At 34.6% G+C, this 26,836-nt stretch overlaps 1 protein-coding gene across 3 annotated transcripts in view; it reads right to left on the bottom strand.

Annotated features, from left to right (window-relative positions):
• The window catches only part of Rhp (GTP-Rho-binding protein rhophilin), a 164,967-nt gene that overhangs the window by 7,680 nt on the left and 130,451 nt on the right, over positions 1 to 26,836 (bottom strand). For all 3 annotated transcript variants that reach the window (XM_088269383.1, XM_088269384.1, XM_088269385.1), the window contains 8 exons: positions 10,763 to 10,916; positions 7,438 to 7,579; positions 7,202 to 7,293; positions 6,659 to 6,808; positions 6,119 to 6,277; positions 4,322 to 4,400; positions 1,711 to 1,861; positions 483 to 632 (listed from right to left, as the gene is read on the bottom strand). In XM_088269383.1, coding sequence (XP_088125509.1) covers positions 483 to 632; positions 1,711 to 1,861; positions 4,322 to 4,400; positions 6,119 to 6,277; positions 6,659 to 6,808; positions 7,202 to 7,293; positions 7,438 to 7,579; positions 10,763 to 10,916 — 1,077 coding nt within the window. The remainder of the gene's footprint in view (positions 1 to 482; positions 633 to 1,710; positions 1,862 to 4,321; positions 4,401 to 6,118; positions 6,278 to 6,658; positions 6,809 to 7,201; positions 7,294 to 7,437; positions 7,580 to 10,762; positions 10,917 to 26,836) is intronic.

Raw genomic sequence — 26,836 nt, 5'->3', positions numbered from 1 at the left:
AACTCTTTTTGTTCTCAAAACAACTTGTTTGCCCCTTGATTGTCATGATGTCATGACCCTTAGCAATAAAGACAATGACTTAGAAGAAGGGATAGCCAAACAATGTGTCGATATTCAACTGGACCTGTCCAGATGGAACAGTCCATATTCCTCACATATGGGAAAATGAATCACATTTCTCACTCCAGGATTCTAGGCAAATGTTGAATTGATTATAAAGAGTACCATATTATTTTTTGACATCTCATCAAAGATGAAGAAGAATATGGAAGTCTGGGCATTTACGGGGCTTACGACCGTCCCGTGACGGTCGTAAGCCCCGTAAATGCCCAGACTTCCATATTCTTCTTCATCTTTGATGAGATGTCAAAAAATAATATGAAAATAACTCCTGTAATTGGAGATAATCCAGATTTTGTGAACAAGTATTTGGACACACTCAAAATGTTGTAAATAAAGAGTACCATGTGACATGTACATACCTGCACATCCTCTGTAGCCTGAGAGCTTCTTCGTAGAAATTGATGGCTTCGACTAAATGAGCTTTGCCGAGAGAAATTTTTTGTTCTTCTCTGCTGGCGAGGGAACCGTTGATGTAAGACCCATTCTTCAGCGGACTGCCGTCAACATTTCTAAATACAACAAACAGAACATATCAAGGATAGACCACATTTCACTTGAGTAGTAATCCTAACCTCACTAAATAAAATGTTATCTTAACACACTAGGCACGGGAAAGGTATTTCTACCCATTCCGTCGATTGAAGCTTAACCTGTTAACCGGACGGGACGTATAAATACGTCAAACGTAAACAGTATTGGCAAAGGGTAGAATATATGAATACGTCCTGTAAATATATGTTGCCCTCTGGAACGGGCGGGACCTATATTTTCCAACAACAAAGGTAATTATTCAACCATGCATGTTTCGACACAAATTCTTTTCTATTTGTTTGTAATTTTGTGTTTTCCTTTGTGATTTATATGTGAATAAATGAAAAAAGATATGTTTCATAGTCCTTTCATATATTTTAAGTATGAATAAAATATATGAACTTGTATATATGAGTGATTATCTAATTTAATTGCCATCCCTTTGTAAACGCATCTTCTGAGGAGCAATAAGTGGAGGTTTGAAAGCGCACCATAATCTGTGCAATCCATCCTCCCCCGCAATTTGTTTTGCCACTCTTTTCTCACTCATTCGTTCCACTTGTCCAAAGCATGTCAATACATCTTTCTTAATTTGATGGATAATGCTTATTTCAGCCTTGCATTCCTTCCTTATTTCTTTACCATTCAAACATCTTTTATACATTGTTTTACAGCACATTCAGATCATATATATATAACAACTATTTCAACACACTTTACTTAATTTTATCGATAGTGCTTATCTCTAATTTGTGTGAGTAATTTTTAAATGCATTTGTAAGAAAGGCTGTTTCGGTATGTAATTATTAGACTATCCTGAGTTATAATTTTATGAATATTTCCCCTGTGGAAGTCTGTCTTAGAAATTTATTAACTATTATTTTCTCTAAAACACTACTTACTAGTGCATTACTCATATTACATTATACAAGAATCCTAAATGTAAAGAAACTAATCATGTTTAGCTACTAAGTGATATATACTAATAATATAATAATAAAAGTTGCAAGCATTAGAAAATATTTCATAGGCTGAATGATATTATAATAACCTCACCTGTCATTTTTAGTGGTGAAATCACACCAGTCAGGAAGGTTAGGTTCCGACCCGTGTACATTTGTGAGACGTTCTTGTGTTTTGCTGGAGGCGGATGATCTTGTTGTTGTGGCATTGAGCAATCCTGTAGCGATATGGTGATGGGAAAGTGCTGAAATAGAAAATAAACCATTTTAACCCACTGCACCACTAGTAAAGATAACATAATTTGTTCATACAAGACACTATTTAATTTTAACACATTTTTTATTCTTCTTCTTCTTCTAACCCTTATCCGCACCCCAATGGTGCATAGGGCACTGCACCGTATAAAAGCAGTGTTATCTTGATTGTTAAATACACGAAAGAAAGGTGATCAGCCTTCCGCCTTAGGTACCAGTCCAGGGTCATATTAAATCAATATTAGACTGAAAAATCACTAATATTTATTTTGACCCTCTCGGGAATCGAGCCCGGGACCTCCAGCATAGTAGCCTAGCGCGCTAACCACTACACTATGGAGGCGGACATTATTTTTTTCTTACAATAGCATTAAGACTAAATTACACACAACATAAAAATAGTTAATTTTCATGAATAAAGTTATTGCCATTTAGTTTTGGCCTTGGCCGGCGATTCGCTGGCTTTGTGTTGCAATGGGTTAAGCCATTGAGTAATTTTTCCATTTGGGAAGACAACAAAGAAGATAATAATAAGATAAATGCAAGTGAGTAGAGTGAAACCATCCAGACTCCTCCACATTGCACTGCACGGCTGATCCCAAAGTAGACGACTCCTAGGCAGACCACGAAAGAGATAGATTGAGAGCTGGGAATCGACATAAAAAAGAGGCCACAAGGCCTACACTAAGAAGAAGATGAGTAATTTAATAATAAATAAATAATAAAACCCTTATCCGCACCCCAATGGTGCATAGGGCACTGCTTCGTATAAACGCAGTGTTATCTCGATCCTTTACACATGAAAGAAAGGTGATCAGCCCTCCACTTCAGGTACCAGTCCAGGGTAATATTGAATAAATATTACAGTGAAAAAATCACTTATATTTATTTGACCCCCCCTGGGAATAGATAAATAGAACACCACACCAATATGATTTTACAAACGATCTTCCCCTCTTACACATTCGTTATCACCTCATACATACTCCGACTCCTGACCTGACCACACCCAAGTATTTGAAGTACTCGATCATGCCGAGTTTTCCTCTGTCTTTCTCCATATATATTTTCAACTATATTTGCCTCATAAATTTACTTTACTTTTATCTATTCACTCATTCATTCCACATAACCAAATCATCTCAACACATCTTTCATAATTTTATCGATTATGCTTATCTCGGCCTTGCATTCTTTCCTTATATCACCAATCGAACATCCATCATACATCGTTTTGTCGCACATTTGTTTGAGAGATTGCATTTAGACTGCATCTAGTAATGATCCATGTTACATTGCATTAGGTCTGCAACTAGGACTCCTTTTATAATATATATATATATATTGAAAAAACAAAGCCATAAATTTGAAATGCATTGTCATTACAAATTGATATAAAATATTGATTGAGTAAGTACTTATGAAGCAATAGAGTCGAAAACTATGAAAAATGGAAAAAAATGTAAAGTTAATGGTTCTTAAAACTGTTATTTAATGAAATCAAATTACTTTCCACTTTAAACAATGTCTGCCAGCATAATTATGGTCGATTACGTTGGACAATATTGGCAAATTAATGTCTCCCATTTGATGGAAAATACCAATTATGTATAATACCAGTAATTGGGAATTTGTTATTTGTAAACAATTACTGTCGCAATCAATGTAGTGTAGTGACAATCTTACGAGCATATTTACAATTGCCTTGAGAATATGACCCTGAAACGAAAAGCATATACTAAAACACAGTTGGAGACCTTGGGAGAATAAAAGAGGCGTCAGAAGACCTCAAAAAAGATGGTTTGACGACATAGCCGCTAGCCGCTGTGGGGGGTAGAAATTGACAATTGAGAAACAGATCTTCTTTCCTTATATCACCAGTCAAACATTTATCATACAACGTTTTGCCGCACATTCGTCTAAAATAACGTATTTTGACTGCATCCATCCTTCTACTTACATCTTTCTTTTGCCAACTCCATGTTTCATTTCCATACATTAGGGTGGAAACCAGAACTCCATTTTGTACTGCCAGATTAGGTTATGCTGATGGGGTTTTATTTTAAAAGTGACTCAAGAATTTGAATAAAAAAATGCAATGTCAGACCATTTGAGTTTATTATTATAAGTATAAACATGACTAATTTTGAGAACCACAGATGTTCTCATTAATGTTTAAATTTAGTAAAATATATTAACCCTTTCCGGTCTACCAAAATATTAAAAAAAATCTAGGTAGACAGTCATTCCGATTGGAAAAAAATCTTTTGTTCTCTGCTCCACATACTGTTGCAATAGATACGAGTGGCAAAAATGTAAGCTTGGAATTTAAATCAATAATACTAATGATGAAAAAAATATCGAATAACATCCGACATGGGACTTAAGAGCAAAAAATCTATGTCGAATGAGATTCGACATTGGACCAGTAAGGGTTAAAAGCATCTTACCTTTGTAGAATTCAGTTTTGATATGGACCAATGAAACCCAGGAATATGGCACATAGCTTAACACAGTTTCTGCTTGCATCTACAACAAGAAAACAAAACTATTTCATTTTTAATTCACGTAACTCTAGATTTTCTAATATTTTAATATTGCACAGATGTAAAACAACAGCAGCGTTAAACCATTATACGTGCGTAGGTAAAAAAACATAAATAAACTTCCGGAAAACTTAAAATCTATTCAAATTATCAAACTCACCCCTACCTAGACTCCATACCAAGGAATAAATATATATATATATATATATATATATATATATATATATATATATATATATATATATATATATATATATATATATATATATATATATATATATATATATATATATATATACATTTTTTTTAAATTTACTTTGTTTATAAAAAAAAGTAAAACGAACTCCCTCTCTAAACACAAGTATCTACTTTATTAAACAGGTAGAAATGTTTTGTAAATTTACCAACTATTTTGTATTATTTAAATATGTATTTTGTAAAAAAAAAAACAATAAACAAATAAAAATCAAAATTAAGTTTAACTTAGTAAATACCACTATTTTAATCAACAAGTTTTTGAAAATTTTATATAGAATAGATTTCTTCTTCTGAGCTACTGTATTAGCTATTTCTCGAGCTCTGTCATCCAGGCAATCCCATTCCGCAGGGTGAAGTAGATAGGTCAATTCTGAATGTAAAATTATCAACTGTCCCTGCAGAGAAACTACAATTTTATTTCTTCTTTTAACCATTTTATTTTTGCACTCACAATAGCTTTATATGCCAGATAAATATTTTTTTAAATAAAGACTCCCAGTTGCACACAAGCACACAAGTTTTTACGAGTTCTTTGAGAACAACATAGTTAATTTGACATGTCGCTCACTCCTTTCAACAACGTCATATATGAAAAATCGTCAATTTTCAGTTGTGCATGTTTTCGGAATGCCCAAAAATGTATTATATCCCAGCAAAATCGGCATATTTTTAACTTAATATTTACCCGCTACAGGGCAGAAAGTATTGTTTTTGCACTTTGAAAAAACGGTATTGTTTAATTATTTTTTTAAATATACTAAATATTTTTCAAATGGAGAAAAAACATTTAGGTTTTACCTAAAAAGATCTGTTGCACAGTAAAATATTCAATAAGTGGCTTGATATTTATTTTTAATACATTTCATTATATTTTCAAACTTTAAAAACAATCTGCCGAAAAATCAAGTTTTTTGATAAATGACGTTGTTGAAAGGAGTGAGCGATGTGAGGACAATAGGATATTTTAATTTGGTAATATTGCCATAGATGTCAGTAGTATGAATAATAATTAATATTTTCAATATTATTCATATTTAAAGCATTTACTTTGTGTTTAGTCATTTTTACTTTTTTTTTACAAAAATGTTTTTCTGTAGTAGTGATTGTCCTGACGAAGAGACGGGTACGTCTCGAAACCGGTAGATATAAAAATATCGGTGAGTGGTTATATACTAATATTATCAACATTTTTGTAAAAATAAATAAGTAATAATAATTAAGGTTTGGAGCTGAAAATCTTTACATCACCACTGGGTCTAGAGATGTTGAGGTTTGAATTTAAGGCATTGTGTATAAATCTTCCATGCCAATTTGAATGACGGGATTTGAAAATACCACATACGATAGCAGAAAATGGATAGTTAAAATTGTGTACCCTAATATTAATATTGATGGTGAAAATACCACATGCGATAGCAGAAAACAGAGAAGGAAATTGCTTACCTTTTGCCTCAGTAACTGGTATTGGTGAGCTAGAGTCTGGCTTTCTTGACATAAGTCCAGGCAGAGCGGGAGGTCGTCGCATAGCTCCCTCTCTCTCGCGGCACATTCTTCTTCGGCTCCCAGCACTAGCTTTTCAAATAGACATTCGCGGGCTTGAGCCTGAAAAAATAATTGTTATAGGTGTCGTAGCTTGAGATGGAGCGCCTTTTCAATTTATCTGAGCATCCCAGGCGACCTAACGACCTGGCATTTGACTGACTAAAGTGATCACTTTAAACACTTGTGTAAATGTCTGAGACATTCATAATCTCTTCCCGAAAATATTTTTAACTTTGAGTAAAATGACTCAAAATAAAAATAAAACATAAAAAATAAGAATAAATATCAAAAAGTACCCGCTATAGAACCGTAAGCTATAAAAGTTTAATTTTTTTAAATAATAGCTGAATTTAGTGCACCATTCACTCTATTCCCAGCATTCACTGTACTTTCTAAATCATTTCTAAGTCATTACAATAAGTAGATATGGGTTTCGCTAACCAGCATGAGACTGACGAGCATATCGAGCATATCGGGGCCCAGGTCCATGCTTGGGGCGTTGGTGAAGTTCTCGTGGATGTACCGGAACATGCCGGCTGCCCTCAGGAGGGAGTCCACGGCCGAGTCCAGACCCTTGGCCTCACAGCGATCCTAGAAGATAAACATTTATAGTAAACTATCACCATGTATAGGACTGTGAGGAGCTGGCAGAAAGCGAACATCGTGGCTTCACAACTGGATCGGGATGGAGTCTGGACTGAGCGGAGGAATTGTTCTGGACAATCAAACCTTTGCTATAGTAATCGCTAACGTTGGGAGGACCTAACGCAACAAGAAAAAGAAGTAAACTGTCAGCATAAGTGTAAGGAATGTGGGTCGGTAATAAAGATATGACCATAGATAATTGGAGAAAAGAGTACCAATGTGTTAAAAACAAAGTAGTTTTATTTTATGAAGTACATTTTGTTTTATGACATCAGTGCAGCAAATAAACAATCCAAACCAAATAGATCATAGTTTTAAATAATAGTGATTTAAGCTTACCTGTTTGGCGCCAATCTGTGTGTAAATAGCTGCCATATTGAACAATATGCATGCCTTTTCAAACGCAACTGTCCTCTGACATGATGGGACACCTGGTAAAAAAGGATTAAGAAACATTAGTAAATACATATTCTTTGTATTGTAAATGAACGTCTCTTTACGGGTTCTGCTTAGTGAAAAAATATAATTATGTATTGTAAAAAGTAATAAATAAATAAATTTGAGGGGATTTTTACCTGTCAGCGAGTCGAACCACTCGAAGTATATCCCTAGACTCCTATCCGGAGGGAAGAACCTTCTCTCGATGAAGTAGAGTTGGTTGTAATACCGGAACAGTAGCGCCACTCCCGTAGCGTGCCGGACCGGTGTTCTAACAGCCTGGAACAAAAGAACAACAAGAAATTAAAAAGGGGATAAAGGTAGACTGAATGCATTCAAAATGCAATCTCTCAGTGCGGCAAAACCATGTATAATAGATGTTCCAATGATAATATAATGAAAGAATGCAAGAAAGATAGTAAATGCTCCAAAACAGACCCTATGCGACCCTAACGGACCCAAGTCAAATGTACCAGACTACAGCCAAATTACTTTACATTACCGACGCTATTTGCGCACGTTGCGCGTGGCAACGAGGATAGCCTGGAACAACTAGTTGTGATCCGTAGAATGGAGGGAAAAAGAGGGAGAGGAAGATCCCTACACGACGGACCGATCAAATTAAAGCAGCAGCAGGCACCTCGGTGGTTGGAGTGCTACGTGCAGCACAATCAAGGGATAACTGAAGAACAGTCATTGCTTCTGCAAGGGTCACAACCCTAAGCAATGAGGAATAAGACAGAGAAGAAGACCGACGCTATATTAATTTTACAGTAGATTTTATATACAAACATACATAGACGTCTTAAACATTATTCGTTAATATTAGTTTCTCAATATGTTAAAGCGCATTTGATGGCTATACGACCCTAAGGGACCCTAGCCAGATGTGCCAGATACAACAACACAAGCCAAATAACTTTACCTTATCAACTCTTTGTTATTTTAATAAAAATTAAACACTTGAATTCATTGAGTTTTATTTTTATTTACGACTAGTTTCGAAAACGATAATTGTTTTCATCTTCTGGTACAAATTCTAACGAATAAAAATATATTTAGGTGTATATATAGGTTAATAAATAAAGGTACTTTTATTCGTTAGTTTTAATTTGTACCAGAAGATTAAAACAATTGTCGTTTTCGAAACTAGTCGTAAATAAAAATAAAACTCAATTAAGTGGATTATTCAAGTGTTTAATTTTAATAAAATAATCATGTCAATCCACAAAGTTAATGCCGAATCAATAAATAACTCTTTGTTAATTAACAATAGATTTACAGTGGGTGGCCAAATTATTAAGGACACGAATTTCCTGCAACTTTCATGATTAAATAATTTTAATGAGCAAATAATTAGGTTTTTAAATTATTTTTTTATTGGTTGGGGTGCTTTATTTAGAATATAGAAACAATGTTATCATACATTTGATAAAAGCAATTTGTTTCTATCATAAAAAGCGATTATTAAACAATTTCAGAAAAACCTTAATATTTAGTTATCACACCCTTTGCTGCGATTACAACTTCCAAACGTCGGGGCATGCATCTATGCAGATTTTTGCATTGCACCGGAGATTAGGGTTACCATGCCATACTCTGATAAGAGTTTCTATGAGTTACCGCTTGGTGGTGATGACTTATATCAAGAAATCTTAAACTCTCTTTGTGATTAGTTATTCCTAAATATGTTAATAAAAGTGCATTCGATGGCTATATGACCCTAACCAACCTGAGCCGGATGTACCAGGTATGACAAACTTATATATATATATAACTAGCTAACTAACTAACTAACTAACCATCACGCCGCTTCCCCGCAGGGGTAGAGAATAGAGCGCCACACCACTCTGTCCTTGCAAACATTCTTCGCCTCTTCCACGTTCATGCATCTCCTCATACATACCCGCCGATTGTTACGACTCCTAACCTGACCACTTTCAAGTATTTGGCATACCTAATCGTGCCATGTTTTTCTCGGTCTTCCTCTGCTTCTTTTCCCACTAACATTCGCCTTACAAATTTGTTTTACCGTTCTTTCCTCACTCATTCGTTCTACATACATGTCCAAACCATCTCAACACACCTTTCTTAATTTTATCGATAATGCTTATCTCAGCTTTGCATTCCTTCCTTATTTCACTATTCGCACATCTATCATACATCGTTTTGTCGCACATTCTTCTGAGAGATCGCATTTCGACTGCATTCAGTCTACTTTCATCCTTCTTTTGCCAACTCCATGTTTCACTTCCATACATTAGAGTTGGAACCAGGACTCCGTTGTGCACTGACAGTTTAGCTTCCGCTGATAGGTTTTTATTTGCTATATATATATATACATATATATATATATATATATATATATATATATATATATATATATATATATATATATATATATATATATATATATATATATATATGTGTGTGTATATAAAATCGAGTATTTTTTATTAGGATATATAACAGCATAATATGTGAAGATTAAAGTAAGGCTTCGCACAAGTACATCCCTTATTCCAGTGTAAATGGATTACAATCTAACTCCCTGCTTGTGTTCTACTACTAGGATTATTTAGTATTGATCCATCCATATTCTTCTTCTTCTAAAAACGATGTATGACTGATGTTCGAATGGTGATATGAGGAAAGAATGCAAGGCTGAGATGAGAATTATCGATAAAATTAAGAAAGATGTTTATTGTAACTGCAGACAGTTGGTAGAATTCCATATTGAATTGTTGGGTAATACATCCAAAATTAAACAAGGTTTATTGGAATGAATTCTACATTTATTTATGTATATGCATAAACATAAACATATATAAATGTAGAATTCAATCCAATAAACCTTGTTTTTATTTATTATTAGTTTTTAAATCCATCGCATGGATGACTTACTGATAATGTATTGTTAATTCTTTGAATGTGAACAATTTTTTTTCCATAAAAACATATTTATGTTATCACTTATGGATCATGTAGAATTTTATTCACAAGATCAAGAATTATTGTTCAGTGAATATGTACATATTTTATCACAATTCTGATACAGAGTGTACTTTATATTAAAATCAAATCAAAGTATATTTCTCTACTCCCCTAAATATTACAAAGCACCCCATTAATCTGCTGTAGAATATGGATATAATGGTTTATCCGAATTTAAATTCAGTCATGTGTAATAAAAATATACAGCTTTTGTTTACATCTATGGACTTCTTAATGTTTTAGTGCAATTGTCTATAAAACTGACTATGCGGTTTGAATATTTCCAAGTAAGATGAAATTTACTCCCAATATAATATAAAATATAAATTTTGGATATATTACCCAACAATAAGAAAGGTGTGTTGAGATAGTTTGGACGTGTGGAACCAACGAGTGAGGAACGAACTGTGAAACAAATTTATGAGGCAAATGCTGTTGGAGAAGGGAGGATACAATGGTATAACGTACCTGACGCATATCCATGAAGTCTGAGATGGCCTCTTGGTATTGCGATGCGTCCTCGCTGTAGTGTTCGAGAATGAAGTCCGTGAAGGGTTCTCTGAAGTCCACCTCCTTGGTTTCCTTGAGTCCTAGTGGTATCATGGGCATCACGCTGTCCTTACTGCAAAACAAGACAAACCAAATGGTCAGATGAAGTCCATCTATGAATGGTTTCAATTAAATATATATATATATATATATATAAACTAAATAATAATAAATATATATATATATATATATATATATATATATATATATATATATATATATATATATATATAATCCAATTAAACCTTAGAACCCTAACTGTCCATCTCCTCCTCCCCTGACCCCTCCTCTCTTCCTTAAACTTGCTACCTGATTCCACTTATAAAAATATTTTTAATATCATACAATACTTAAATTCACTCAAATTAAACTAATTTCTCAATAAAATTATATCAAATCATGGTTATCAACTCCTGCCTTGTTTTATATATTCTAGAAGGACATTGGAGAGTATAATATGTAATTTAAAATAAAATAGTAATGTAATACGGTGTATAAATATAGATCACTACCAAATCGAGGTCGCGAAAGATCTTTAACTAACCATAAATTATCCTTGATACCACCAATCATTTATTTTTTTAATCTTTTTTACTTTCTAATTTCTTTGTCTGCGGAGAATTTTAGGCGTGCGATGGTTTGACTTTGTGAGGGATGAAGAGATAAGGCGTAGGACGCAGCAAATCTTGGTCACAACTGTCGTCAAGAAAAGGCGATTCAGTTGGCTTGGCCATGTACTCCGCATGCCTCCCGAGAGCCGCCGTCAAGCTTGCCTCTTTTACAAGGCATCAGGTTCGCGCCGCCCAGGACGACCACTGCTGACAATTCGTCGGCAGTTCTCGTCAGAGCTTCGGGACGCGGATCTGACTTGGGAGGATGCAAGGGAGCTGGCTGCCGACAGAAAAGCCTGGAGACAGTTTGTGGACTCCATATGCTCCACCTAGGGAGCGGATATGGTTTAATTAATAAAAAAATAATTAAACTTTCTTATTTGTGTTTCAGTCTTGTTTATTTTTACTATTATTCTGACTATGTTTTATTAATATTTTTATTTTATTATTTTTACTATATTCCAGTCTTTGTTTTTTTTTCACGGATCTAATATTCTTTCTTTTGTGTGCACGCGCACAATATTTAGAATATATAATATACAACCTTTGTTTTTTTAGAATACATATCGCAACAAATTTTTTTAACTCCTCATCTTTCAAATACTGTTTTTTTTTCAAAACCATATATTTATTTCGTATAAAAACATATTTCTTTAATATAAAAACGGTGCTTTAAGCGAAAAATTCAATTACGAAAAAAAGTTGAGATTTATCGAATATTGGGCCTTGATTCGATCGCCTTTGTCGAAAAAGTACCGATATGCGTATAATTTTTAAATACATTTATTTTTTTAGTATTTGCTAATCTTTACAATATTTTTCTATCTGATGTCTTTTGTTTATTCAGTGCGACGCATGCGACATCTGGTGGTAGATTTGTACTATATGTAGGTACTTAATAAAATGTATAGGTAGGTACCTAGGTATTTTATTACATATGTATATATATATATATATATATATATATATATATATATATTTATATATATATATATATATATATATATATATATATATATATCGTAGTCTAGAGCCTTCATATATTGGATCGCTATCGGATTCACTTCGAGGCAAACAAAGGAAGAACGAGGCAACTCTTGGGCGTCTATTATCGCGTTATCCCATGGTGTTCGCGGAGAACAATGGTTTCCCATGGCATCAGGCATCCTCCCTCTCACGGCTGGCCACTGACCCCCATTGTGTTGTCTCTTGCACCATCCCAACACCATAAGTCAACAAGAGCTATGCATTATGCAAAGTTGTTATACATAGAATATGGCCCCATACCAGATTTTTCAAAAGACTGCCTAAGAAATTCTACAGATTGATGGTGCAGCCTAATTATTTTAGCTTCCCAACGCTCAGATATCAGTCGTTCAAATTCAGCACGCGAACGGTCGCGCTAGGGGCCGGACGTGTTTCCGCACGCAATCCGCACTGCTGAACCGTATCTCCTTGCATATCGATCTTTTTAACATGTACATGTTTAACCCTGATGATGACAAGGTTCTTGTCGAAACCGAGTGGAAAAAAATGTACCAATAAAAAAATGGTTAAAAACAAAGTTTTTTTCAATTCAATTCAATTTATTCATTTATAATTATTATTGTTTTATTTTATAAAGCAGGCTAAGATTGTTTGCAAAGACGGATTGATGTAGCGTTCTTTTCTCACGTTTTTTTATAACAATCATATTAATGCCGAATAAATAATTTCCTTAATCATTAATTTATACGTTATTGGAAAAAGGAGCAGAGGAAGACCGAGAAAAACATGGCACGATCAGGTATGTCAAATACTTGAAAGTGGTCAGGTTAGAAGTCGTAATAATCGGGGGGTATGTATGAGGAGTTGCATGAACGCGGAAGAGGCGAAGAATGTTTGCAAGAAGAATATTTTCTCTGCCTACCCCTGGAATATAATATGTATATATATATATATATATATATATATATATATATATATATATATATATATATATATATATATATATATATATATATATATATATATATATATATATATATATATATATATATATATATATATATATATATATATATATATATATATATATATATATATATATATATATATATATATATATATATATATATATATATAAATATATATATATATATATATATATATATTTATATATATATAATATATATATATATATATATATATATATATATATATATATATATATATATATATATATATATATATATGTATATTTATATATATATATATATATATATATATATATATATATATATATATATATATATATATATATATACATATATATATATATATATATATATATATATATATATATATATAAATATATATATATATATATATATATATATATATATATATATATATATATATATATATATATATATATATATATATATATATATATATATATATATATATATACGCTTATATGGGGAAGCGGCGTGATGGTTAGTTAGACATTTTTTCATATAAAAAAACGATGAAAACGGTTTTTATCGAGAGGGATTTCTATCAAGTCTTGGGTTATGATCACTATAATTTCTATAGTGCAATATTTACAGCACTTAGTTCCTGCCTAGTGCTACCTTGGATAACGGCACTTGTAATGCCAGATCGGTAGGTAGACTCGGAGAAATTTCCACGATGCAAGATGGTGCTAAGTACTTACCTACGAGCATTTCGCCGGTTGCTCTTGGCTCGAGTATTAAGTCTTTTTTAACGACAGCAATTAGGTGTAGACTGGTCACGATGTCTTTAAAGTAACGCGAATGGAGGGAAAAGAAGTAAATTAATAATTATTTTATCATTTTAACCCTCTCCTACGTATATATATATATATATATATATATATATATATATATATATATATATATATATATATATATATATATATATATATATATATATATATATATATATATATATATATATATAGTAGTATATATATATATATATACATACATATATTATATATATATATATATATAAATATCATTTTTTCGAAATGCCCAGAATAAATACTATATCCCAGAAAAAGCGGCATATTTTTTACTTAATATTTACCCGGTACAGGGCAGCTAGTGTATATATATATATATATATATATATATATATATATATATATATATATATATATATATATATATATATATATATATATATATATATATATATATATATATATATATATATATATATATATATATATATATATATATACAGAAATGGTATGTAATTTATGTATTTTGTAAAGTTAGGATAGGCACTGCTTTTCTGCCTGTATGGAATGCACGCCCCTGCATTAGGTACCTAATTTAACGTGTTGCGGAAGTCAGTTACGAATGTCTATGGTCGCCGATCCTAGAAACGAAAGGAGTAATTGATCTGCAGTTACCATTTCCGTTATAAAACCGCTTAGGGCAGGTTTTGCCTCGCGCCAGTGTGTGTGTGTTGTATGCATACCAGTAATAGCGGATTGCATTCATCCGATGGATCTTCCTGCCACAATGAACTGCACTGCACTTACTCCCATATACCTTACACAACATACGCCCTGTAGAGTTGCTGCACAGATCTCTTGCCTATGCAATACTTTTACAATGGGATATTCAACTCTTTGTAAAATCTCAACATAGATGAAGAAGAATATGGAAGAATCGGTGAATGTTACACGTGTGTAAAGTGATCACCTTAACCTGCCTATGACGGTCATCAGCCCCGTAAATACCCAGAGTTCCATATTCTTCTTCATCTTTGATGAGATGTAAAAAAATAATATGAAAAATAACTGATATAATCGGAGATAATCTAAATTCCTCAGTAAGTACCTACCATCGTTTTCTTGTTTTAAATAATAATTGGAATACCTCAAAATGGCCGCCGTCATAATATTTGGCGGCAAAAACTTTTGACAGGAGAAAGCCCAAAGACAAGCGCTCGGCCGGTTTTTTCGCTTTCGAGTATGAATTCCAACGAAAGTATTCGTCGTAAAAAGTGGCACCAACACTCAAAAACCAGAACATCGCCGTCGGATTTTGTAAAAACGTGTTTTTAGAAGAAAATGTAATAAATTGAATAACGCGATGTCAAAAAATAAGAGGTTTATCAATAGAGATTGCAAGAGAAGAGCAGTGCTTTGGAATTGGATGGAAAAAATAATAATACATGAAATTGTCGAATGTTCATAGGATTGAAAGTGTCTGATGATATAACAGAATTTATGAAAAATTAAAGGAAGTTCAATGAGTTTGAAAAGAAATTCATAATATTTTAACTAACTAACTAACTAACCATCAGGGGTAGGCAGAGAGAATAGAGCGCCACACCACTCTGTCCTTGCAAACATTCTTCGCCTCTTTCACGTTCATGCATCTCCTCATAACATACCCGCCGATTGTTACGACTCCTAACCTGACCACTTTCAAGTATTTGGCATACCTGATCGTGCCATGTTTTTCAAATATTTTATATCACAATATTTTAGGTGTGTTCAAATACTTGTTCACATAATCCAGATTTGCGAACAAATATTTGGACACACTCAAAACGTTATATGTTTATGCTATGCTATGCTTTTTAAGGGATTTTTCTAATGACGTGTTATTATTGGCTAATAAATTAAAATGGAAAATTAAAAGACTATCGGTACGATTCTTATTAAAATTTGTAGAAAATAAGGAAGATATGAAGGTTTAAACTTTAGATATTTTAAACAAACGAAAAACAAACACCGCTATACGTCATCAAATTTTACGTCATCGGGTGTGTTATGGGGCGTATCCCTATATGTATGTACCTGCTTTATAGAGCTGTAACAGAAGTAGTGTGGATTCGTTTCTGTGACGTCATTCGTTGCCAACTTACGAAAAAAACGTTTTTACGAAGGCAAATTTCGGGAAAGAGAATGATGAATGAAAATATTAATTATATCGGCTGTTATAAAGACAAAACGAGTCTAATACAATCCTTTACAGGTTGAGTATGTTAAATTGTGTGTCCGCCTCCGTAGTGTTATGGTCAGCACGCTCGACTGCCGTTCTGGAGGTCCCGGGTTCGATTCCCAGGGAGGGGGGTCAAATAAATATAAGTGATTTTAATAATAGATAATCCAGATTTTGTGAACATTATTTGCACACACTCAAAATGTTGCAAACGTTATTCATCTCATCCACATTCGTGCATCCGCACCGTGCAGCCGATTATTTCGACTCCTGACTTGACCATTTTCATGTATATTTCAATTCCATTTGAAATACTTAGTATGGTCAGCACGCTCAGCTACCGTGCTGGAGGTCTCGGGTTCGATTCCCAGGGGGGCTCAAATAAATATAAGTGATTTTTTCACACTGATATTTTTTCAATAATATCCTGGACTGGTTGGTACCTGAAGCGGAGGACTGATCACCTTTCCTTCGTGTGTTCATTAAAACAATCAAGATAACACTGTGTTTATATAATGCAGTGCCCTATGCGCCATTGGGGTGCGGATAAGGGTTTGAATTGAAATGTTAAATTAGATATTCCTCCCGTCTGAAAATGGTCCATATACACCTTTTTGCACATTTCATATTTTTCTTCGTCTATGTCGAGAAGTTGTGAATAAGTTATTAAATATTTAATAACTAGAAACGAAAGAGTTCGGTAAGAGCCTGCTGCGGCGGACAACAGCGGGGTGAACGGCATTTTGGCGTACGAAAGTGTGTTGAATAATGATTGCATTGAGTGTGATGAAAAAAATAACCCAATTACGTTAGTGTGTTGATTCAAAACTCGCGGACGGAATGATTTAACCCGATGGTTGCCAGAGACGAGATATCTCGGCAAATGGCGGAGTGCCCGTATGGCCAGAGACGAGATATCTCGTCAGTACTTTTGATGACGTATTACTCCGCAGTTTTAACTCATATTGACAATCTGTCAAAAACGGAACATACATTGCCATCAGTTGAAGTTGTCACAAAATATTTTATAAAGTTTTTAAATACTTTTAAGTGATTTATCGGTATCACTTTCAGCTGACAGTTGACAGATGTCATTAGGGCTACCACTCAAACCACTTGAAATATTGATTATTTTAATCGATTGTTTTGAACGCCAGGGGTTTTTATTTTGCTCAATTTTTTTGTGTTTTTCTTATTATTTTAAAATATTCCATTGATAAATAATAGTTGTGTGTTAATATTAAATTTAATAAAAACTTGCGTGTGCGACTCAGTGTGACAACCCTGAAAATTTGAAACTGGTTTAACTTCAAGAATAAAACTCTAACAATCGATGCGGGATATAATATTTGGTAAGTAAATTATAATTCAATAAAAACAACAAAAAAAAAATCTTAACACATTGTGATCGGGCAGTTTTCGGCCGCGTACTAGTGCTGGTAACGGGTGATTTTTCGCGTAATTTCGCGCTAACGTAGACCTCTAGAAAAATTGCGATAACTTCAAAAATATTTACAACAAATTGTCGGCGTATATTTCTTGGTCACTATCTTCATTGTGGTGAGACATTTTTCTTATGGGATAAAACAAAATATAATAATATAACTAACTAAAAAAAATAACAAACTTTTAATCACAATCTTGGTAAAAATGTCTGTTTCATCGAAAATTTATCAAAAGTATTTTAACTTTTAAACACTAAAATAAAATGTAAATATGTACGTAATATTGTATATATATAATATCTATGTACTCGATATTTAGGTTTTAGCAACGTCCGACCACCAAAGAGTAGTGAAATAAACTAAAAAAAATATTATTCTTCGTCTTAGTGTTGCATGTTTACCGTTATATGTACCATTATCTATTGTCCTCAATCCCATCCAAACCATCTATTGTTCTCAAAAGATTTTTACCTGCATGGCTACAACCCTACAGACGCTATATAGCGAAAACTCAAGTATATTGGAACCCGTATTTGACCGTGGCCCGCGCTCCACTAACAATCTATCAAAAACGTATAAATACGTGATCCGCTTTCTAGCATTAATTTGCTAAACACGTATCAATACGTGATCCGATTACAATGTGTTAAGACAACTTTTTTTTTTCAAAAAAATACTTGGCCTGTTGAGCACTGCCGCGTAATTTATTTGCGGCTATGAAAAGGTTAATGACTGGCAAGAGATTATTTATTCCTTGTATGTTCTTCTTCTTCATTCGTCAAAGCCCTATCCGCACCCAATGGTGCATAGGGCACTGCATCACATAAACACAGTGTCCTCTTGATCGTTAACACACGAACGATGACCAGAAGAGTTCGACGAAGCAAAATGATCAAATATACTATTTACAAGTATATTTTAAACTTCTACATTCTTCAAACCCTCACCCGCACCCAATGGTGTGTAGGGCACTGCATCACATAAACACAGTGTCACCTTGATTGTTAACACATGAACGTTGACCAGAAGAGTTCGACGAAGCAAAATGATCAAATATACTATTCACAAGTATATTTTAAACTTCTTCATTCTTTAAACCCTCACCCGCACCCAATGGTGTGTAGGGCACTGCATCACATAAACACAGTGTCCTCTTGATCGTTAACACACGAACGATGACCAGAAGAGTTCGACGAAGCAAAATGATCAAATATACTATTTACAAGTATATTTTAAACTTCTACATTCTTTAAACCCTCATCCGCACCCAATGGTGCGTAGGGCACTGCATCACATAAACACAGTGTCCTCTTGATCGTTAACACACGAACGATGACCAGAAGAGTTCGACGAAGCAAAATGATCAAATATACTATTCACAAGTATATTTTAAACTTCTTCATTCTTCAAACCCTTATCCGCACCCAATGGTGCATAGGGCACTGCATCACATAAACACAGTGTCCTCTTGATCGTTAACACACGAACGATGACCAGAAGAGTTCGACGAAGCAAAATGATCAAATATACTATTCACAAGTATATTTTAAACTTCTACATTCTTTAAACCCTTATCCGCACCCAATGGTGCATAGGGCACTGCATCATATAAACACAGTGTCACCTTGATTGTTAACACATGAACGTTGACCAGAAGAGTTCGACGAAGCAAAATGATCAAATATACTATTCACAAGTATATTTTAAACTTCTTCATTCTTCAAACCCTTATCCGCACCCAATGGTGCATAGGGCACTGCATCATATAAACACAGTGTCACCTTGATTGTTAACACACGAACGATGACCAGAAGAGTTCGACGAAGCAAAATGATCAAATATACTATTCACAAGTATATTTTAAACTTCTACATTCTTTAAACCCTTATCCGCACCCAATGGTGCATAGGGCACTGCATCACATAAACACAGTGTCCTCTTGATCGTTAACACACGAACGTTGACCAGAAGAGTTCGACGAAGCAAAATGATCAAATATACTATTCACAAGTATATTTTAAACTTCTACATTCTTTAAACCCTTAACCGCACCCAATGGTGCATAGGGCACTGCATCATATAAACACAGTGTCCTCTTGATCGTTAACACACGAACGTTGACCAGAAGAGTTCAACGAAGCAAAATGATCATATATACTATTTTCAAGTACTTATATTTTAAACTTCTTCATTCTTCAAACCCTCACCCGCACCCAATGGTGCATAGGGCACTGCATCACATAAACACAGTGTCCTCTTGATCGTTAACACACGAACGATGACCAGAAGAGTTCGACGAAGCAAAATGATCAAATATACTATTCACAAGTATATTTTAAACTTCTTCATTCTTCAAACCCTCACCCGCACCCAATGGTGTGTAGGGCACTGCATCATATAAACACAGTGTCCTCTTGATCGTTAACACACGAACGATGACCAGAAGAGTTCGACGAAGCAAAATGATCAAATATACTATTCACAAGTATATTTTAAACTTCTTCATTCTTCAAACCCTCACCCGCACCCAATGGTGCATAGGGCACTACATCATATAAACACAGTGTCCTCTTGATCGTTAACACACGAACGATGACCAGAAGAGTTCGACGAAGCAAAATGATCAAATATACTATTCACAAGTATATTTTAAACTTCTTCATTCTTCAAACCCTCACCCGCACCCAATGGTGTGTAGGGCACTGCATCACATAAACACAGTGTCCTCTTGATCGTTAACACACGAACGATGACCAGAAGAGTTCGACGAAGCAAAATGATCAAATATACTATTCACAAGTATATTTTAAACTTCTTCATTCTTCAAACCCTCACCCGCACCCAATGGTGTGTAGGGCACTGCATCACATAAACACAGTGTCCTCTTGATCGTTAACACACGAACGATGACCAGAAGAGTTCGACGAAGCAAAATGATCAAATATACTATTCACAAGTATATTTTAAACTTCTTCATTCTTCAAACCCTCACCCGCACCCAATGGTGCATAGGGCACTACATCATATAAACACAGTGTCCTCTTGATCGTTAACACACGAACGATGACCAGAAGAGTTCGACGAAGCAAAATGATCAAATATACTATTCACAAGTATATTTTAAACTTCTTCATTCTTCAAACCCTCACCCGCACCCAATGGTGTGTAGGGCACTGCATCACATAAACACAGTGTCCTCTTGATCGTTAACACACGAACGATGACCAGAAGAGTTCGACGAAGCAAAATGATCAAATATACTATTTACAAGTATATTTTAAACTTCTACATTCTTTAAACCCTCATCCGCACCCAATGGTGCGTAGGGCACTGCATCACATAAACACAGTGTCCTCTTGATCGTTAACACACGAACGATGACCAGAAGAGTTCGACGAAGCAAAATGATCAAATATACTATTCACAAGTATATTTTAAACTTCTTCATTCTTCAAACCCTTATCCGCACCCAATGGTGCATAGGGCACTGCATCATATAAACACAGTGTCCTCTTGATCGTTAACACACGAACGATGACCAGAAGAGTTCGACGAAGCAAAATGATCAAATATACTATTCACAAGTATATTTTAAACTTCTTCATTCTTCAAACCCTCACCCGCACCCAATGGTGTGTAGGGCACTGCATCACATAAACACAGTGTCCTCTTGATCGTTAACACACGAACGATGACCAGAAGAGTTCGACGAAGCAAAATGATCAAATATACTATTCACAAGTATATTTTAAACTTCTACATTCTTTAAACCCTTATCCGCACCCAATGGTGCATAGGGCACTGCATCATATAAACACAGTGTCACCTTGATTGTTAACACACGAACGATGACCAGAAGAGTTCGACGAAGCAAAATGATCAAATATACTATTTACAAGTATATTTTAAACTTCTACATTCTTTAAACCCTTAACCGCACCCAATGGTGCATAGGGCACTGCATCACATAAGCACAGTGTCCTCTTGATCGTTAACACACGAACGATGACCAGAAGAGTTCGACGAAGCAAAATGATCAAATATACTATTCACAAGTATATTTTAAACTTCTACATTCTTTAAACCCTCATCCGCACCCAATGGTGCGTAGGGCACTGCATCACATAAACACAGTGTCCTCTTGATCGTTAACACACGAACGTTGACCAGAAGAGTTCGACGAAGCAAAATGATCAAATATACTATTTACAAGTATATTTTAAACTTCTACATTCTTTAAACCCTCACCCGCACCCAATGGTGTGTAGGGCACTGCATCATATAAACACAGTGTCCTTTTGATCGTTAACACACGAACGTTGACCAGAAGAGTTCGACGAAGCAAAATGATCAAATATACTATTCACAAGTATATTTTAAACTTCTTCATTCTTTAAACCCTCACCCGCACCCAATGGTGTGTAGGGCACTGCATCACATAAACACAGTGTCCTCTTGATCGTTAACACACGAACGTTGACCAGAAGAGTTCGACGAAGCAAAATGATCAAATATACTATTTACAAGTATATTTTAAACTTCTACATTCTTTAAACCCTCACCCGCACCCAATGGTGTGTAGGGCACTGCATCATATAAACACAGTGTCCTCTTGATCGTTAACACACGAACGTTGACCAGAAGAGTTCGACGAAGCAAAATGATCAAATATACTATTCACAAGTATATTTTAAACTTCTTCATTCTTTAAACCCTCACCCGCACCCAATGGTGTGTAGGGCACTGCATCACATAAACACAGTGTCCTCTTGATCGTTAACACACGAACGTTGACCAGAAGAGTTCGACGAAGCAAAATGATCAAATATACTATTTACAAGTATATTTTAAACTTCTACATTCTTTAAACCCTCACCCGCACCCAATGGTGTGTAGGGCACTGCATCACATAAACACAGTGTCCTCTTGATCGTTAACACACGAACGTTGACCAGAAGAGTTCGACGAAGCAAAATGATCAAATATACTATTCACAAGTATATTTTAAACTTCTTCATTCTTTAAACCCTCACCCGCACCCAATGGTGTGTAGGGCACTGCATCACATAAACACAGTGTCCTCTTGATCGTTAACACACGAACGTTGACCAGAAGAGTTCGACGAAGCAAAATGATCAAATATACTATTCACAAGTATATTTTAAACTTCTTCATTCTTCAAACCCTCACCCGCACCCAATGGTGCGTAGGGCACTGCATCACATAAACACAGTGTCCTCTTGATCGTTAACACACGAACGATGACCAGAAGAGTTCGACGAAGCAAAATGATCAAATATACTATTCACAAGTATATTTTAAACTTCTACATTCTTTAAACCCTCACCCGCACCCAATGGTGCATAGGGCACTGCATCACATAAACACAGTGTCCTCTTGATCGTTAACACACGAACGATGACCAGAAGAGTTCGACGAAGCAAAATGATCAAATATACTATTCACAAGTATATTTTAAACTTCTACATTCTTTAAACCCTCACCCGCACCCAATGGTGCATAGGGCACTGCATCACATAAACACAGTGTCCTCTTGATCGTTAACACACGAACGATGACCAGAAGAGTTCGACGAAGCAAAATGATCAAATATACTATTCACAAGTATATTTTAAACTTCTTCATTCTTTAAACCCTCACCCGCACCCAATGGTGCATAGGGCACTGCATCACATAAACACAGTGTCCTCTTGATCGTTAACACACGAACGTTGACCAGAAGAGTTCAACGAAGCAAAATGATCATATATACTATTTTCAAGTACTTATATTTTAAACTTCTTCATTCTTCAAACCCTCACCCGCACCCAATGGTGTGTAGGGCACTGCATCACATAAACACAGTGTCCTCTTGATCGTTAACACACGAACGATGACCAGAAGAGTTCGACGAAGCAAAATGATCAAATATACTATTCACAAGTATATTTTAAACTTCTTCATTCTTTAAACCCTCACCCGCACCCAATGGTGTGTAGGGCACTGCATCACATAAACACAGTGTCCTCTTGATCGTTAACACACGAACGTTGACCAGAAGAGTTCGACGAAGCAAAATGATCAAATATACTATTTACAAGTATATTTTAAACTTCTACATTCTTTAAACCCTCACCCGCACCCAATGGTGTGTAGGGCACTGCATCACATAAACACAGTGTCCTCTTGATCGTTAACACACGAACGTTGACCAGAAGAGTTCGACGAAGCAAAATGATCAAATATACTATTTACAAGTATATTTTAAACTTCTACATTCTTTAAACCCTTATCCGCACCCGATGTACATAGGGCACTGCATCACATAAACACAGTGTCCTCTTGATCGTTAACACACGAACGTTGACCAGAAGAGTTCGACGAAGCAAAATGATCAAATATACTATTTACAAGTATATTTTAAACTTCTACATTCTTTAAACCCTTATCCGCACCCAATGGTGTGTAGGGCACTGCATCACATAAACACAGTGTCCTCTTGATCGTTAACACACGAACGATGACCAGAAGAGTTCGACGAAGCAAAATGATCAAATATACTATTTACAAGTATATTTTAAACTTCTACATTCTTTAAACCCTTAACCGCACCCAATGGTGCATAGGGCACTGCATCACATAAACACAGTGTCATCTTGATCGTTAACACATGAACGTTGACCAGAAGAATTCGACGAAACAAAATGATGAAATATACCATTTTCAAGTATATTCTTAAACTTCTTCTTTCTTCAAACCCTTATCCGCACCCAATGATGCATAGGGCACTGCACGTATTAACGCAGTGACTATTTTCAAGTATATTTTAAACTTCTTCATGCTTCAAACTCTTATCCGCATCCAATGGTGCATAGGGCACTGCACCATATTAACGCAGTGACATCTTAATCGTTAACGCGTGAAGGAAAGGCGATCAGCCCTCCGCTTCAGGTACCAACCAGTCCAGGATATTATTGAAAAAATATCAGAGTGAAAAAATCACTTATATTTATTTGAGCCCCCCTGGGAATCGAACCCGAGACCTCCAGCACGGTAGCTGAGCGTGCTGACCATACACTCTCTAAGTATTTCAAATGGAAATGATATATACTTGAAATTGGTCAAGTCAGGAGTTAAAATAATCGGCGTATGAGAAGAGATGCACGAATGTGGATGAGATGAATAACAATGAATTTTGAGTGTGTCCAAACACTTGTTTACAAAATCTGGATTATCTCCAATTACAGGAGTTATTTTCATATTTTTTTGACATCTCATCAAAGATGAAGAAGAATAAGCTTCTTTTCATTTCAACAATAGATGTCTCTAGTGAAGTTCTAGTGATTCAAGAACAATGTTTCAAATTTGTTTCATAAATATAAAACTTCCCAGAATTTGAGTAGTGTAGTTATCAATAATGGGTAGAATTGGTGAATGTTACAGTTGTGTTAAGTGATCACTAAAACCAGTCTATGACGGTTGTCAGCCCCGTAAATGCCCAGACTTCCATATTCTTCTTCATCTTTGATGAGATGTCAAAAAAATGAGATGAATAATGTTTGCAACGAAATAGTATTGTGACGTTTTTTCACTCTGTCTACCCTTACGGGGAAGCGGCGTGACGGTCAGTTGGTTATTAGATAGTTAGGTAACATTGTTAACAAAAGAGAGTTGGAAATGTGTTGAAAAAAAGTAGTTATCTTGAAATCGGATTTTTGTTTACTGACGATGAATGCTCTACGCGGTTGTATACACAATAGTTGACACACCTGTGAAAATATGGAAAGGCGTTTCCATTCATGCAATTATAGTGCAGCCAGCTACGAGTGACGTGTGACTTTTTACTTTTCAATAATAATAATAATAATAAATTTGGATAACCTATATAGCGCCATTTTCGTAAAGAAATACCTCAAGGGCGCTTCACTGTTCACTTCAATCTTTATCATGATGGCAGAAAAAAATGTTAAAATCAAACACCGATTTTTGTTTCTACTAAATGTCGGGCATTCGTTTGAAAATGCCATAACAAGGTGAAACAATTGTCACATTTTTTTTGTGTTTTTTTTAAACAATAAAATACAATGTAGTAGACTAAAAAAATCAGTGTTTGATTTTAACATTTAACTTAAGCTTCATAAAAAAAGTCATGTTTTCAGGCGTTTCCTGTATGCAAAAATAAATCGGGATTCCGATCATGCATACAAATAAAAGGGCCTGTGCTAAATAAAACAAGGTGAAAAAATTGTCACAAAACTTACTTTTTGTATTTTTTTTAAACAATAAAATACAATGTAGTAGACTAAAAAAAATCAGTGTTTGATTTTAATATTAAACATAAAATTCATTAAAAAAATCGTGTTTTCAGGCGTTTCCCTGTATGTAAAAATAAACCGGGATTCCGATCATGCATGCAAATAAAAGGGTCTGTGCTAAATAAAACAAGGTGAAACAATCGTCACAAATTGCATTTTTGTGTTTTTTTTTTAAAACAATAAAATACAATGTAGTAGACTAAAAAAAAACAGTGTTTGATTTTAGCATTTAACATAACAACTTTTTTTATGAAGCTTACTTCATAAAAAAGTCATGTTTTCAGGCGTTTCCCTGTATGTAAAAATAATCCGGGATTCCGATCATGCATACAAAAAAAAGGGTCTGTGCTAAATAAAAGATTTCCTCGACCCACCATAGATGGCTTTTGTGAACTCATATATACTGTGTCATGAGATTGATCAATATATCTAGGAATTCCGAAAAGTTGAGTAGTGCGTCATCAGGGGTAGAATGGCTAATGTGGCACGTGTGTAAAGTGATCACATAACCAGCCTACGACAGGTCAATAGTCCTGTAAATACCCAGACTTTTATATTCTTCTCCATGTATGTTGAGATGAAAAAATGTATTAAAAATATAGTTATTTTTTAAAGACTTATTAAAAAACGGGCCATTAGGAAATTAATAATT

The sequence above is a fragment of the Brachycentrus maculatus genome, unplaced genomic scaffold, assembly GCF_059751285.1.
Source record: "Brachycentrus maculatus isolate JH-2025_06_01 unplaced genomic scaffold, ASM5975128v1 h1tg000349l, whole genome shotgun sequence".
Classification (NCBI taxonomy): domain Eukaryota; kingdom Metazoa; phylum Arthropoda; class Insecta; order Trichoptera; family Brachycentridae; genus Brachycentrus; species Brachycentrus maculatus.
Note: the sequence above shows the minus strand (reverse complement) of the source record. Positions and strands in the feature narration are given on the sequence as shown.